We start from the raw sequence: 16,989 nt of genomic DNA on the forward strand, positions 1-16,989 counted from the left end.
AACAAGTTGACGGATCTAGAGATACTTGCTCTGCTGATTGCTGCTTTAAGCCATGATTTGGACCATCGTGGTGTGAACAACTCGTATATTCAGCGGTAAGATGGTTTCTCCAGTAAAACAAGAAAACGTTTCCTCTAAATCTTTGAACTGTGCTTTAAATTAGAGCTACCAAAAAAAAAAAAGGTACAAAGTATCAGTTGGTTGCACTTCATTACATAGTCTAGCTATGTTTAAGGAAACTAGGAAGTGAATGCAAGTGTAAAACTATATTGATCACATTTCAGGCATGAAATTCAGGCAGTATTCATGTTGAGAACCTTATTACATAATTGCTGTGAGTTTTGAGAAAGCGGGAACAGAAGAAGGTAGAGAAATATGAGTGGTCAGTCAGCAAGAAGGAGGTGTCCATGGGTAATGGAGTCAGAAACCGAGATCCTCCTTTCTCTTAAGTGACTTCGAGAAATCTACTTTGAGGTAAGGCTTTCCTTGAGCAGGAGACTATGGGTGGCCTAGTGTTGGCCCTCCCTCTGCCCCTCCCTCCCTCCCTTTCTTTCTTTAGTAAGAAGGCTGACATCACCAGGGGGTCCCACTGGTGTCCCGTGATGTGTGTAAGGTCTCTGTTCCTGCTTTCTCTTCTCATGTGGGAGGGAAGGAAGAATGCTTGCAGGTGAACCGCCAGTAGAGTGGCTGTAGTTCAGTTGGTAGAGTGCTAACCTAAGTACGCATGAAGCCCTGGCTTTGACCCTTCACACCATGTAAACCAGACGTGGTGGTACCCTCAGGTGGCAGAGGCAGGAGGGTCAGAAGCTCAAGGTTAACCTCAGCTCCATAGCCAGTGTGAGGCTAGCCTGAGCTACGTGAGTCTCTACCTCAAAACAATAAAACAAGATGAGCGGTGGCGAGAACACTGTAGCTGATAAAAATAGTTATAAAGCTTGCATTATAAAGTGTCTGCATCAGGCCTGTAATCAATGTCCCAGGACTTGCATGTGCATTTATTTGCTTAGTTTCAAGTCCAACAATTAAAAAGTGATTCCACAAAAGTAGGCTCTATGTTAGGCTTGTGCATAGAGAACAATTGCTAGAGTCTGGGTTCTTTGCTAGGCAGGAAGAAGCTAATTATCTAGAGAGTCCCGGGTCATCTAATGAAGTAGCCGTCAAGTGTCCATCAGAGAAGGAGATTGGCTGCGCCTAGTGTAGCCCATGTCCATTATTCATAGAGAAGGTGAGATTTAAGATGATAGGTGGGTGGATTTTCAGATAAAGGACAAGGATATTCCGGGATGCTATGATGGGGGGCATGGACCAGTAGCGGCAGACCAGCCACAAGACCTCCTCAAGGGAGGGGTGTCGCCCTAAGCCGTATATACTGAAATTGATAGAATTTGTAAAAAGAACTGTTGTGATTAAAAAAAAAAAACCATTAGGAGGGAAGTCACAGCGTGAACCGCACGGTTAAATGGATTGAAATTAGAACCACAGAGCTCAGCTAGAAAACTCACAGCAAGCCAGGTGCAAACCGACAGTCACACCGGGTAGAGGGGGAGGAGGCCAAAGAGCAGCGTTAGTTAATTTCATGTGGGGAAGCTGGAAGGCTGCATAAAGAAAGGAGAGAAAGCTGAAACAGCGGTGGTGCTTCCGTGAGCGTGAAGGCGTGGGGGGGGGGCGGGGTAAGGTACAAAGCAGCAGTGATTCCCACCCGGGACCTGTGGCTCACAGGCAGAACCGCGAACGCTGTCTGTGGTGGTGGAGAAGAAGCCTGAGAGATGGCTCTGTTTTTCTCACAGGACATTTATTTTGAATCAATTTCTAAGGCTTTCTGTTTCTAGTGTATTTCCCAATACCACTGTCCAGGATAGGCCAATCACTGTGCAGGACAGGAAAACGCAGAGAAGGTACGCCAGTTCGTTAGTGCCCGCCGACATCAGCGTGGGAAGAAAATTCCACAGCGGTAGTGGTTTAAATAGGTCCTTCTGATGTGCCTCAAATAGCAGCAACACAAATACATTGGTTTCCATGCTTTTTTTTTTGTATACAGGAAATCCAAGGCATTTTTTTTCACCCATTGCTTGATTCATGAATTTGTATTTTTAGAATGTAAGTAAAGACAAACACATTTTGGCATTGGTCTATCTCACAAGCCAAAAGTCCTCTCTAAATCTGACGCAGTTCTTTCTGCCTCCCCTAGAAATGTAAAGTACATTTGAAGTTCTAATGGGTTTGTGTTATATCCACATAATTGCATTTCCTGCATTTCCTGCACCGGCTCCCGACTAGGTCAGTGAGTAGACACTGCGTAGATACGGCAGTGAGAGGCGATGAGAGGGCGCACTCGAACCCCACGCCTGTCATTTGTATCCCCCATTGAGCACATGAGATAATCTGCCTGAACATTTAAAATATATGCAGAAATGTATATTTTATAGTGCTCTCTGCCTGGGTTCCGCTGAAGCCCTAGTTGGAGGTAAAAGTTGCGGTATGCATAGCTTGCTGGTGAATATGACCCCACAGAGCACAGAGAAAGGTCTGGAATGAAGCAGGAGAGGAGGGATATTCTCCAGAAAGACACACAGATGAGCAACCCGTACACCTAATCCTGCCAGGGGTGATTTGGAGCAACCTTATGGGAGGAGCCCCAGAGCCGCTTGGCTTTAAGGCAGAAGACGCTTATCTGTAAGACCCCCTTGCTCCATTAGTCAGTGGTGGTCCCCAGGCCTTAACTAGTCTTCACTGGCCCTGGCTCGTGTCCTTGCCCTTCAAGACTGTGGGCACGAGCTGTGGGTCAGGGGGCTGTACCTAGGATAGGCCAAGACAGAGCAGAGAGCTTTCTGATTGGTGCCTATGTCGAGTCTGTTAAAGTCTGAATGAAACACTGTCTCAGCAGCTGAAGTAGGAGGTAGGTGGGAGGCGGCTGGTCCAATACTTACAAAGTGAAATACAATAATAATAAATCAAGTACCACAGCGCCTGCGTGGTACAGGCTCCTGATAAACGGAAACCGTTGTCCCAAAGGCCAGCAACTTCAGCAGGTTTATAGTCTGATGCGGTGACAGATTGAGAGCCGCGGCACCTGCTGAGTGACTCTGGTCAGAAGCTGGCAGTGTGTCCTCAACCCTTGTCTTAAGTGTTTGTGATTTACATCTATGTGAGTTGGTTGGTTCGCTGTTAGGTTCCGCGAAAGGTTTCCATCTCGTATCCTAGGCTGGCTTCTAACTAAAGCTCCTCCAGCCTCAGTTTCCCTGGGGTACCACCCTGCTTTCATGCTCTTTAGTTCTTTCATAAACAAGGATAGTAGACACCTGAGAGTCTTCTCTTTTGCCTGAAGCGAACGGGGGACGTGACTGCTGTGCTAGTTGAGCTGACTTCAATATGAAAGACTGGAGAAGAACGGGGGTCTCTGGAGAAGACAGGGAGTCCATGGAAAGATTCAAAGGACAGGTCATTCTCCTGTGTTGAGCGCAGCCCCTGGTCATCAGTTAGAGGTGGCGTGAAGAAGAAAAGCAGCCAAGGATTGGGAAAAGTTATGCCAATAGCGGCATCAAATCAGAAACACGGGTGACAGTTTAAACAAGAGGAATAGACAAGGTGACACGTTCTCCCGCCTTCATTGGCCGCTCTTGTTTTCCTACTGCATCTATTTCTGTTTCTCACGGCAACCATTTTTTTTTTTTTTTTTGCTGCATCTTATTAGCTCTGGGTAGGTTTTTAATGAAAAGTCAAAATGGAAAGCGATATACTAGTGAAGACAGAGAAACTCGTTCGTGTTTTCTAGCACTGTTGCGGGGCTTTGCGGTTCACAAGCCCCTTTCCTATACATTTTAGGAGGAACGGGTTACAGAACGCTCTTGTGGTTTTAAGAAGGAAGCGAAGAGCGTGGTTTTTCACATGTGAAGGGTCATGAGAAATGAAGACTCTTCCTGTCGTGCTTCAGAGTCCTTCTGTGACTGCTGTCCCACACATACAGTAAACAGTGTGGCACCCTCCCCCGCTGCTCCCCCTCCCCCCCCGCAGGAAGTCTAAGAAAGCTTGAGGGCTGCCCTGCACTCAGACAACCCCTGTGACTCAGCATCCTCCTTCCTGCTATCCCCCTCCTTCACTCGGCACCCCTCCTTTCCAAGGCTATGTACTTACTGCCCCCCTTTGTCTTGCTTTCGGCCCCTCACGCCCCAATTAACCCCAGTGGTCTCTTTCCTTACACATAGGCACACATGGCTAAACTAACCTTCCACCTGAGCATCCGTTCAGGGGAGTTTGGTGCAGGGGGAAGTGGCAACATGGATTTGTTCTAGGTTTTAAGTCGATTGCCCTATTGAAACCTAAGTCCAATCCAATAACGCTTTAGGTACTGTGGAGTGGTGCATGGCTGTGCCCAGGGCCAGCAATCTTCTCCCCTCGTTCCTCCTATCTGCTGTTCTCAGCCCTCAAGGCAGTGTCGCTGATCTCTGAACCAGCAGCATCGTGATTTGAAGACAGTTTGCATCAGTGTTTATTTCTGAGAGATTACGCCACTCTCCTCGGCAGGGGAGAAAATTATTAGTGTGGCTCGTTTTGAGATAATTTCGGTTAATAACAGTAATGGACTGGTGAAGTAACGTGTTCTGGAACTTCCCGTTTCTCTCCCTCTCCGACGCCGCCGTCACCCAGAAGCGAACACCCGCTGGCCCAGCTGTATTGCCATTCCATCATGGAACACCATCATTTTGACCAGTGCCTGATGATTCTAAATAGCCCCGTAAGTACAGCGTTTATTGTCGTGAATCTCAAAGGGGAGCTTTATACATGCAGCTTTATTTTTAGGTTTTGGACTTATTCCCAGCGTCATAAATTCTCGAACATTCTCTATTCCTTTTTGGGTAAGGAAGGAATAGCCAAGGCATTAGACATCGCTGCAGCCTCACGTCTGGCCGGTAAGAACTATCTCGTGTTACCCGCGAAGGATAACTGTGATGACTGACCTTTGATTATTCCAAACTAGAAACAAAACTGGTGCTTGACGGCTCCCACTTTAACATTTTAAAAGCAGGTGAAGTGGTTCCTATGGATCGGTATCTGTTTCTTCTTCTTTTCCTTTTGACTGCACGCTGAGGTCAAGCCCAGGACCTTGGACCTGCTAAGTGGGTTTCCCTTGCTAAGTCTTATTGGCACTTTTAGCTGCGCACAAAGCAAGCCGTTCTCTCTAGCAATGAAAAAGCTGTTGGTGCACATGGATAAGTGAGCGTTAGCAAATGTAGGAAAACGTGATACAGTTCGCTAAGTAAACACACATGTTCAGGAGTGCAGTATTAGCGGAACGCACATCAGAGCATGAGCTGGGTTGAGCGTGTCTGATGAAATGCTCGCTAGTTTTTATTCTCCTTGTGGGATTGTTAATTATCCTACCTGTGTTGACTTTATAAGGGAAAGAAAAGAGAGAGGTTTTACCATTACATTTAAATGGTCACAAGGCATGGAACATAATCTTAGGCAGTTTTATCACAATGCCTTCGTGTTTGCTGGGGTTAGGTCTAGTTTTTCCCCCCCTGAATTTTAGAGAAGAATTAGGGGGTCACATTGTGGTCACTATTGTTAGGTCCATCTGTATAGTATGTCATTCTCTCATCACAAACCGAAGTGGCCACGCCAGCATCATAGTTCACACTATGAGGCCGATTCCTCCTTTACGCCCCCATAAGCATCTCTTGTTCCTTACTATGCATGTCTTCTAGCTCCTTCCTTACTACCAAAGCCTCTGTGTCTCCCACCTAATCAGCCAGTGAACAGGAAAGCAGAATAGGCAAGAAAAGGGTCTGGCCTTTCTTAACATGCTGACAGTGTTGAGCATCCCGCTCTTTGTACCTGGTAGGTATTAGTAATTTTATCATCCCTGCAAAGCACCCTCATGATGGAGACACCCCACAACAGCTACAGAATGCCCAGCCAATCTGGTCTTGCCTTTTAGGTTTCTTAGGCAGTATGCATCACAAGTCCATTCTAGATCCCCCTCCCCCACTGAACATAGGAAGCATACACAGGGTCTTCTACTGGAGGCAAAGAGAATCCTCACCTCTTCCATAATACCTTAGTGTGACGATAACGTTAGGGAGTGTGCAGCTCAGAGGTAGAGTGTGTTTTGCACGTGGAAGACACTAGGTTAGACCCCCAACACTGACAAAAAAGTTATACAACCCTCTTCTGACTACTTCCTCAGGAAGTTTATATAAGGCTTAATAGAGTGTTTGCTATAACGTGTAGCGTGAGTCAGTTGATATGTGATCAGTATCATTTTAATGTGGTGTTTGAAGAGTGAGAAGCAGGCCCTTGTGCCCTCCTCCTCCGCTGCAGGCTGTGAGAGGCTCTTGACCCTGCTCTTCCCTCCCCATCAAATCCCATGCACACTGCCGCCCCACAGTCCAGCATTCCCTTCTGTGGCTCTTGTGTGTTCTCCGTGCATTCTGAGGAAGTCCCCAGGCCTGCTGGGCCAACTCACCCCCAGAGAGAGCCTCCCTTGCTTTGCTTTTCCCTCTGGTTTCAGAGTCGCATAGGTTTTGAGTGATCTGCCCCAACACTACTTTCCCCATGAACTATGTTATTTTTAGTGTATAATTTTCTAAAATTGAGATTGGAGAAACATATGCGTGTTAGGGTAGAAACATCTGTACTTTCCTTGGAAAAATGCTCTGTAGCTAAGGCTTTTTATTTACTTTTGGGTAGAATAAGGAGTTAATTTTTTTTTTCTTAACTTGGGCTTATACAGTTCAACCTGGCCTCTGTCTCACTGAATAGCTGAAAGATGGCCTTAAGGCCCCAATCTTCCCAAATTCCCAAATTCAGGGATTACAGGAGTGCTCTACCACACCCTATTTAAAAAGTCCTGTTGGTGTCTTATTTCAAGTACAGTCCCAAACCAAAGAAATTACTAACCTTTTAAAAAGTGTATTAAATATTTCCTATCATACTTCTTTTGTTAGATATATGAATTATTGTATAGTATGTTGTTACTTAGCATGACATATAAGCAATCTGGCTATACATTTAGTTGGCTTAAGTCATAAGAGCTGTCTATATAGTTTATCTTTGTAAGCACAATTAAGTAAAAAAATACAGATTGTACTCTTTGGGGAAAAAAAAACCGAGACTGCCGTATCAAAGCTATTTCAATATCTCCTGGCAGTTGTTTTATCTTAAAAATAAATAAAAGCATCAGAAGTTTTCTGAAAAGTTTCCTGTGGCCCAGATCTAAAGTGATGAAGTAATGATTGTGGCTGTCATCACAGATGCGGTCATTAATTTAATTCATGGATCTCATTACTCCCTAATCACTGTCTTCCCAGCCAAGCAAACCAGCAGTGCCCTGGCATCGTTCTTCACCGCCCGATCTCCTTTCTAAAGCTCTGGACACTTTCTTAGCTCTGAGACTTAGAAGGTTTACACACATTCTGAGTATATTTGGAGTGGCTGAACTCTGGGCTTTGTTTAGTTGAAGATCAAAAGGAACCACTCTGTTTTAAATTACAGACAAAAAAAATACAAGATGTAACAAAAACCTTCAGTGATGATACATGGATTGGTCCCCATTGGCCCCCACCATGTCTTTCAGAAGAATATTTTACTAATATGGGAAATATGACCTACAAAAATTCCTGCATAAGGTGGATCTCTGTGAGTTCAAAGCCACCCTGCTCTACAGAGCTAATTCCAGGACAGCTAAGGCTACACAGGAAAACCCTGTTTTGAAAAACAAATAAAAATTCCTGCATAAATAGTTCATGAAAAAATTATAATTTTTTTGATTATTTTTTGGGGGGTATAATATAATGACATCATTTCTGCTTTCTTTTCCTTCCAGCCCTCCCATCTACCCCTCATTTCATTAATTATTTCTGTGTGTGTATATGTGTGTGTGTATTCCTAGATATGTAAATACAATCTGCTTAGTCTGTATAATGTTCCATGTTTGTAAGTTTTTAGGTCTGATCATTTGATATTGACTAACCTGTTGGCATGTTCTTTCCTGGGGAGGAGTGTTTTGGTGTTGACTAACCTGGTGGCATGTTCTTCCCTGGGGAGGAGTGTTTTGGTGTTGACTAACCTGTTGGCATGTTCTTCCCTGGGGAGGAGTGTTTTGGTGTTGACTAACCTGTTGGCGTGGTCTTCCCTTGGGAGCAGTATTTTGATGTTGACTAACCTGTTGGCATGGTCTTCCCTGGGGAGGACTGCTTTGCCCTGCTCTCAGCATACAGATTGCTCCCTTTCAAGCGTCCTTTCAGACCTTTGAGCTCATGCTTTCTTAGGTCACCAACTAGTCAGCACCGTTGGCTCTGGCCTGCTAGCCATCTGAACTGTCGAACTCATAAGGAACACCTACAGTTGTCAGTATTGGTGAAGCTGTGTAAATGTGAGCTAGAAATGTTACCAAGTTTGTTACGGAAGCCACAGAGGAGTGTCTCTAAAATAATCAGTTATATAAAAATTTCACAACTCTATTCTTCATATTCATTAATATGATTTTGAGTTTTCAGTTTCGCTTTGTTTTCTGTTATATTATGGTAATTAATCCGCACAAAGGAAAATGACAGACTTATGTAGTTTGTAGATTTCAACTCAGTCTCCAGGAGGAAACACACGTGTACAGAGGCAGGGATAATGTCATATTGTTGTTTTTAATCTTACATGATGGAGCGGTGCATGGTGGGAATGAAGAGGGAAAATACTACTTCATAGCTTATACTTTTAAATAGCAGGCTCAGAACGAGGTGTGCGTTTAAGTCATGTGACTATATCTTCAGCGTCAGTTCTTGAGAGCGGCTCCTGCGGGTAGAATACTAATGATGTTTCTCTTTTTATATAAAGGGCAACCAGATTCTCAGCGGCCTCTCCATTGAAGAATATAAGACCACACTGAAAATAATCAAGCAAGCAATTTTAGCTACAGACCTAGCACTGTACATTAAGTAAGTCTTCAGAAGAGATGCCCTCCAAAATAAGTCTTAGAACGTTTTCATATCCACACTGGGAGATTCTTTTAAAAGCAAGCATCCAGACGCTTACCAGATGGGTCATTTGTATGTGTGTGTATGTGTGTGTGTTTTGTTTTTCGAGACAGGGTTTCTCTGTAGCTTTGGAGCCTGTTCTGGAACTAGCTCTTGTAGACCAGGCTGGCCTCAAACTCACAAGAGATCCTTCTGCCTCTGCCTCCCAAGTGCTGGGATTAAAGGCGTGCGCCACCACCACCCGGCTCAGATGGGTCATCTTTAAAGACAACTCCTTTGTGCCCTTACTGCTTTGAATGGTAGCACAGGATGCTCTTCTACTGCTGTGTCTGTGAAGCTGTCTTGAGGCATCGTGGCGGGTCCAGTCTAACCATCCCAAAGGCTGCTTGCTTTCCTCCTTTCCTTCACTGGCCAATCCCTGCCCACTCATGATTCATAGCCACCCCAGCCTGGGTGGGCAGGCAAAGAGCACTGCAAACCGTCCTCTTTTCATCTGCCTTTGGCAGGAAAGTGCTACTGTGGAACTGTGGAGTTGTTCTAGCGTCAGACAGTGCTAACAAGTGCTGTTTCTGATTGCACTTGGCATGATTACCATGCTTTTCTATGAAGCCAGGCAATGCTCACTGGCGTTGGACAGTCACGGTTTCCAACCTATAGACTGAGACCTCTGTATGTGTGGGATCACCCGTCCCGGGCTTCGTCTCAATGTGGAGGTCTCTCCTTTGACACAAGGGTTCACAGCCATGGTAGTAGTCTCTGCCATGAGGAGTTAACAGGAACACGCCAGTTACACTGCACACCCACTGCTCACTGTCTGCAACTATGCCTGTGTCTGCGACTGCAACTCAGTCAGCTTAGGGTTCATCAGAAAATGCAGCAAACTTCAGATTATTCAAAAGTATTGTGAGAATACTGATCATCAAATCACCAAGAACATGAAAAGATACCTTGGTCTGCATAGGCTTCCCATTTTTATGCCATCTGGGTTTCTTTTCTTTATGTGGAACTTCCGTGTTTGATAGTTAATCATACATAGTCCAATTATCATGTAACTTTACCTTTTGGTTGGCCTCAATTCTTAAGGCTCTTGCTAATGTTGGGCACATAGGAGGTATTTGCTAGACACAGATGACTCTTATGGCCATGAATGAGAAGAAATATTATCTGGAACTTGCTCTTTGCTACTAAAGCATTTAATGTCTTCATTGCCTTTAAAAAAAATTCCGCAGCAAGATGTGGATGGGTTAGAGACCTTAGACCCTCTTACCCCTATGCACTTAAAGATCTTAAATCATTATCATCTCATTTTAATTCACACTATTCTATATCTTTTATAAAAATATCCATGGAGTTAAAAACATTATGCCTTTAAATAATTTCCATAGAAAGTAGAACAGGGTACTGAGTGCTGCTGAAGCTTTGTTGTTGGTTGGGTCTGGGATGGAGAAAATGGAGATCTTCGAGTATACATTCAACAAGTCTTGTAGACCAAGGGAGAAGAACCTGAGAAATCACCATAATCACCATGTTCTTATTGTTCAAGGAGACGAGGAGAATTTTTTGAACTCATAAGAAAAAATCAATTCAGTTTTGAAGATCCTCTTCAAAAGGAGTTATTTCTGTAAGTTGACTTTACTGTTTGTGCAAGCTTTGCTACCTCGTTAATTTTCTCAGATCACTTGTTAATTGGGATTATTTGTTGTGCATAATGACTTTTGTGGCTGTCCCCTGCTCCAGAGTGTGTGTAGTACAAAGGACTGACTGAGTGTGATCACTGGCAAGTTGAAGTATTGTTGCCTTGCTGTAGACTGATGAATACAGTAGAGAGGTGAAACATTTATGGCCAAAAGATTTGTTTCATTTCTCTCATCCTTTGGAATGGAAAAGCAAAAATTAACAGCTCATAGATTTCCCATTTTTATGCCACATGGGTGTTTTTTCTTTATGTGGAACTTACTTCCATTCCGTGAGAACAGAATGGGGGCTGTAAAGTGTCTGCTTTTCTTGGACCACAGGACAGCAGTGCTCTCCAGGGAACCCTTCCAAATGATACTTTTCCTCCTCCCTTCTTTTAGCAGGAGGTAATATCTCTGCTGCTACTCACTGCCACTATCTCTGCTGTGGCAATAACTTTTATTAGTAAAGCAGATTCAGGAAGCCACCACAGTCCCTGCACTTGGGAGGATGAAGGAAAATGATTACCACAAGGTCAAGGCCACCCAGGGCACTAAATGTTGAGGCCCTGTCTCAAACAATAAACCAAAGCAAAGTTATCAAGTCAGTAATAACACCTGTAATCCCAGAACTTTGGTAGTGGATCAGAAATTGAAAATCATTCTTAGCTACATAGAAAAAATGGAGGTATCTCAGGATACATGAGACCTCCTCTCCCTGTCCCCCAAAAGGTAATCTTCACAGCTGTGCCCTTCTATTCTAACGTGCATTGTTAGATCCTGGAGACAGGGTGGTTCCCCCTGCTCTAACTAGAGAAGGGCTAACAGCTCCCTCTCCCCCTTGTTTTTCTCTGCTGGAGGAGAAGACTCCCCAACACGCACCATCCAACCATGCAAAAGTTGTTACGTGGACAGCCCTACAGGTGGTGCAAGAATGAAGGTGACCCACTAAACCAGAGTGTCCTCAGTAGGATGTGTGATGTTATATCCTTGTGGCTAATCGGTATGACTTATCTCATTATCAGTGTGAGAAAGCCAATGATCAGACAAGCGTTTATCCCACAAACAAACTCCAATAATAACACACAGGACAGCGAAAGAGAGAGGGTATATCACAGTTACAGCAGCCGGGTTTCCAAAGGAATCCATTCTGTTTGTGCTCTGGTCTTCAAAAATTGAGTCTTCTGTTGTTAAACAGATTTTAAGTGAACTTTTTGTTAGTAACTTCTTACTGAGGATAAATTATTTGGGGGTTCTTTGTCCTTTTCAGGGCAATGCTGATGACCGCCTGCGATCTCTCTGCGATTACAAAGCCCTGGCCGATTCAACAACGGGTATGTTGCTCAGTGGTGATCAAAGCAGCACTCAAAAGTCAAAATAAGAAAAGTCTCTTCACTTAAAGCGAGCTTTGGAAGTCAGGATTTATGGAAATTTCCCTCTAATTTTAAGCAGTGTTAAAAGCAAGTGATTGAACAAGAAAATGTTTCCCGTTTTAAAAGATTGGTTTACTCTTAATATCCACATGATACATTGAAAAAGATGGTTTAAAACTAGCTGCTGGTTTGATTTCAGTGCTAATGACTTCTTGCTCACTCTGGAATATTTTTGAAGCATCTCCCTTTGATAGTCTTGAAAATTAGAAGAAGCAGGGTTTTCTTGTGATTTAGCTTGTTAGGCTGTCCCTCTGTTCTAAGGAGACATAACAAGTACATGTAAGGAGTGTTAATAGCTGTTGGCAAGGGTCTGATCAAGAGGCCAGAAACAGATCCTTCTCTCTGCGTGAGAAGTAACCACCCCAACTCTTTTACAGAGTAGGTAAAGGTACCCAAAAATGACTGCGTTGTTATATATGCTATATTTCTGTTTGGGGGATTGCATTCAAAATCTTAATACACAAGCAAAGATTGTTGGCCTGCTTTTAAACAAAACTCTGGGCTGTATATCATGGATACAGCAAATGTGGGCTTTCTCATGAAACATAGATATGGAAGAAACAAACTCATCTATGGACTGAAGGTATGGTTCAGTAGAGAGCCCGCTGACCATGTACAAGACCCAGGGTTCTAGCCACAACAGTTTCTGCTCTATATTAAATATGATTGCGTCAAGAGTCAATTCAAAATAGATCAAGGACTGATTTAAAACCTGAAATGCTGAGATCACAAGATAAAAATGGGGGCTACTCTTGACGACAGAACTTTCAAGTAGAGCTTCTCTAACAGAGGCTGGCCCTCAGCATCAGCAGCGACTATTTGGGCCCCTGTGAAGTGACAAGAATTCTGCAGAGCAAAGGGAAGCTGTCAGCAGAGCAGACGGACAACCCGCAGAGTGAGAGAATCTGCACCAGGAAGGCTTTAAGAAATGAATTTGCCAAGGGAACAAAACTGGCAGTCAACAAATGGGCTAATGAAGGTATAGATAGTCCTCTTTAAAGGAAACGCAGATGGCCGGTGACTATTATAAAATGTGCTCAATATCCCTAGCCATCGGGGAGATGCAAATTAAAACTATTTTGAGCTATCATATGACCCCAGTCAGAGTCGCTCTCATCAATAAATTTGACAACAAATGTTGGAGACAATATGGCGAACAGGGAGCCATTGTTCGTCACTGGTGGGGGTGCAGGTTAACACATCCATTATGGACGTTAGTTTGGGGGTTCCTCCAAAGCTTGAAAGCAGAGCTCCCATATTACACATCCTCCCATGTGACCTCCTGGGCCCACGTTCACCGGCCTCTGTCCTCTGTCACGGAGATGTTGTTGCCTCACTCACTGTAGCAAAGGATTGGAACCAACCTAGTCTCTCACCAGATGAACAGGTAGTGAAAATATGGTACCAGTACAGACTGGAATTCTATCAGCTCTAAAGAAGATGAAGTCAGAAAGTGTTCATGAATATGGGTGGACTTAGAATGTATAATGTTTAGCAAGGCCTCTAATTGACTCAGTGTGGAGCATCCATGACCCATCAAGACATGAACTACAAAGCAAGAAGATGAGCGTAGATAGCCTTGTGTTATACTGAAAACAAAGAAGTACCCAGAAAGCGATAGAGTGTGTCCAGAGAATGGACACCCAGTCCAAGAAGCCTTCAGTGGCCAAAATGGAGCACCCAAAAGGACTGAAATACATAAATATGTCTAAACCTCAGAATTCAAATAAGGAAGGCATTAATAAAAATGAAGCCTTCTGTTGTCACCTTTGGTAGATGTTTGAGAACCAAATGGGTTTATAGTGGGTACGCTGAGAAGAAGCCTGCTTTCTCAAATATGGGTTACACTGAAGCATAACCAAATAATTGATGTGGGAGACTTTCTTGGTATTTAAAGCTAATAAAACAAATCTAAGAAATGTTGACTTTGACTGTCACCCTTGTGAAAATCCCTAAATAAATGGACCCCAGAAAACATCCATAATTATCACCAGGATCACACAATGAGGGGCAGCCTCCATATGAGTAGCCACTACTGGACGTCTCCAGCGCCATCGCTACAGAGCCAGAGCTGGAGCCGACTGATGAGAAAACAGGATGTCAGCCAGCTGAGCCTCAAGAACCCAGGAAGAGGCATTATGGGAATGTGGTCTACAGAATCCGGACTCTGGAAAGCTATAAGATAAACAAACCAGGGTGTTCATCAACAATAGAAATCACATGGAAAGATAAAAAGAGAGATAACAGGAAACTCAAAAGCCTGTCACCAGCTGCATTTGGTGCTGCTCCCCACCCCCACCTTTTATAAACAGGTGTTTAAGAGCAGGGAGTTTGCTGTGACCTTGTGTCTCCCAGGAATGTCAGAGAAGCCACCTCCATAAAATCCTCATCAGCATAACTGCCCAGGCAAGAGCTGAACAAGGGCAACACCCATAGACTTGATAGCGTGGTTGGGGGAATGCTCCCAAGGCCTCAGCCCTTCACAAAGAACTACAGACAACTAAAGAGTGGTGGGGGCAGGAGGGGCCGTCTCCCCCAGCCAGGGAGAGCCCTGAAAACACACACACAAGTAGTGACTGAGCAAGCTGCAGCTATGTGTTTACTTGAGCATGTGCATGCATGTGCACACACGCACACACACGTTTTAACAATTAATGAAAAAAAGAAGCCATGAATTTGAAAACAAGCAAGGAAGGGAGGCGTTGGGGGAGGAGTGGAGGGTAAATATGATCAAAATATGTTGTATGAAATTCTCAAGGAATTAGTGCTTTATTAAGAAACATTAAAGAAATGGGAGCTTAATAAATAGCTTGCTGTTCATTCTTATGGATGGGCGCAGTCTTGCTATTGCTTGGCAAAACTGAAACGTCACTTCCTGCTTAGTTCCAGAAGGTCACGTGATTGTAGCTACATTGGTAAAGCAAATGCAGCCTTATTTCTGTTTCTCGTTGTTTTCTTGCTACTGATGTGCTGGAAACAACCGGTTTGCTAGATTCCGTTACCTTCATTCAAAGTCTCGGTTTTGAAGAATGACACCCAGTCTGCTGTCTGTTTCAGATAGCGGAACTCGTGGCAGCGGAATTCTTCGATCAAGGGGACAGAGAGAGAAAAGAACTCAACATCGAGCCTGCTGTAAGTAAGAGGCATTGTTGGTAGGAACTGTTAGGCCACATTCTTAAATTCTATACTCGTTGTGGAGATTGCCTCTTACAGTGCCCGTCAGACTGGTCTCAGTCATGCAATCCTTTTGCCATGGCCACTTGGGGCTGAGTTCTGAGCATGTGACCACACTTGGCTACAGTGTATGCTGCTTCTTAGTATTCCTGTGACACCTTCCCTGGAGTAAGAGGTTCCCATTTACTTTTTAACACTTTCTTTCTTTTTAGAAGAATTATCCTTGCTGATTGCAAAAGCAAAAGCAAGCTAGGAAAACAAAAATTGCTGAGAAGTCGTGCCCCCAATTTTCTTGTAGTTTGTTTCCTCCATTTTAATGTAATAAGCCACTTTTATTCTAATATAATCTTTGGTGTATATAAATCATAATTATATGAAATGAGTACAGCCACAACTTAATGCACTTCCTTTGCTGTAATATTTGCCATGTCCATTGCTATAAACAGCAAAGTGATAAACAACCACGTTGCTGCCCCTTCCTCGCTATTATTTTGTGAGGGTAAATTCCCATAAGGAGACTTTAAAATTGTTTGATGTAGCCTTATAATATAAAGGTATACATCACAGATGTGAAATTTTAGATTCTTACTTTTCTTTCTAGGGTTAGAAATATATATATATATATTTCTAACATATACATACACATACACACACACATATATAGTTGCTGTCTTACCTCCTTAAGCTAACCACTGGTTCATCTTTTTACAGCCAGCCTTTCCTGTGTGCTCTGAATAAATGTAGATCTGTCTGTGTGTATTTTCAGGATCTAATGAACAGGGAGAAGAAAAATAAAATCCCAAGTATGCAAGTTGGGTTCATAGATGCCATCTGCTTGCAGCTGTATGAGGTATTTACAGAAAAATATTAGATTGCTAAACTTAGATTATGTTATGAGTCGAATCTGAAGCACATTGAAGAGATTAACACTAGACATGTAGTTTTGCTTCTAACTCAGAAAACATAATTATCACTGGTATTGTTTCTTCCTGCTGACGAATGTGGTGCTGTACAGAACAAGGGATACAGCCCGCATTTGCTATTTCACAAAGGCATTGACTCACTCGGTGTATAAATATCTGCTGCGGGCCCAGGGTGTGCTGGACACCAACACGTTCATTTAGGGGACGCTAAGAAGCGTGTGCTGGTGCTGCCCTCCAGGACATGTTTCCTGCACACTCTGTGGTAGCATTATTATTTTTTTTTAAGTTTAATTTTAGCCTAAGTACAAAAAATAGTCACTCAGCGTTTCCTCGCTGTCATACTGTGGCTTGGATATTGTTAAGAATTTTTTTCCTTAATACTAACAGCAGAAGGTTGCAGGAATATGGGTTCCAGTTTCCCTTCTTTTGCTAGTTTTGCTTTTTTGCTTTTTATAGCTTTTGTTGTTCTAGTAAAAAAAAAAGAAATGCATCTATTCCAAGGGTTGGTATAGATGCTTCTTGTCCCAGCAAAGAAAAGAGATGCTGCCTTTGTTTTTAAAAGTTCAAATGGATTTGTTTTGTTTCTTTGAGAAATTTACCCTGGAGTTGTCATAAAAGGTTAAGATCAGACAAGAACTACAAAGTTTCCAATCCAGACATTGCATATTCAGTAACTGGATGTGTAAAGTTCATCTTGCAGAGAAAGAGTATTTGCCCCAAATAGGTAGTTGGTAGAAAGCCCAATGGAGAATTCAGTTCTCATCCTTTTTTTCTTTTAATTTATCATTGTTATTATTTTCTAGACTAGATTTCTCTG

At 43.3% G+C, this 16,989-nt stretch overlaps 1 protein-coding gene across 3 annotated transcripts in view; it reads left to right on the forward strand.

Moving 5' to 3' along the window:
• The window catches only part of Pde5a (phosphodiesterase 5A), a 121,225-nt gene that overhangs the window by 99,329 nt on the left and 4,907 nt on the right, over positions 1–16,989 (forward strand). For all 3 annotated transcript variants that reach the window (XM_050145701.1, XM_050145848.1, XM_050145785.1), the window contains 7 exons: positions 1–95; positions 4,645–4,732; positions 8,830–8,930; positions 10,513–10,590; positions 11,913–11,976; positions 15,133–15,207; positions 16,016–16,099. In XM_050145701.1, coding sequence (XP_050001658.1) covers positions 1–95; positions 4,645–4,732; positions 8,830–8,930; positions 10,513–10,590; positions 11,913–11,976; positions 15,133–15,207; positions 16,016–16,099 — 585 coding nt within the window. The remainder of the gene's footprint in view (positions 96–4,644; positions 4,733–8,829; positions 8,931–10,512; positions 10,591–11,912; positions 11,977–15,132; positions 15,208–16,015; positions 16,100–16,989) is intronic.

Source organism: Alexandromys fortis, unplaced genomic scaffold (genome assembly GCF_014885135.2).
Source record: "Alexandromys fortis isolate MF-2015 unplaced genomic scaffold, M_Fortis_MF-2015_v1.1 scaffold_19, whole genome shotgun sequence".
In the NCBI taxonomy this organism is placed as follows: domain Eukaryota; kingdom Metazoa; phylum Chordata; class Mammalia; order Rodentia; family Cricetidae; genus Alexandromys; species Alexandromys fortis.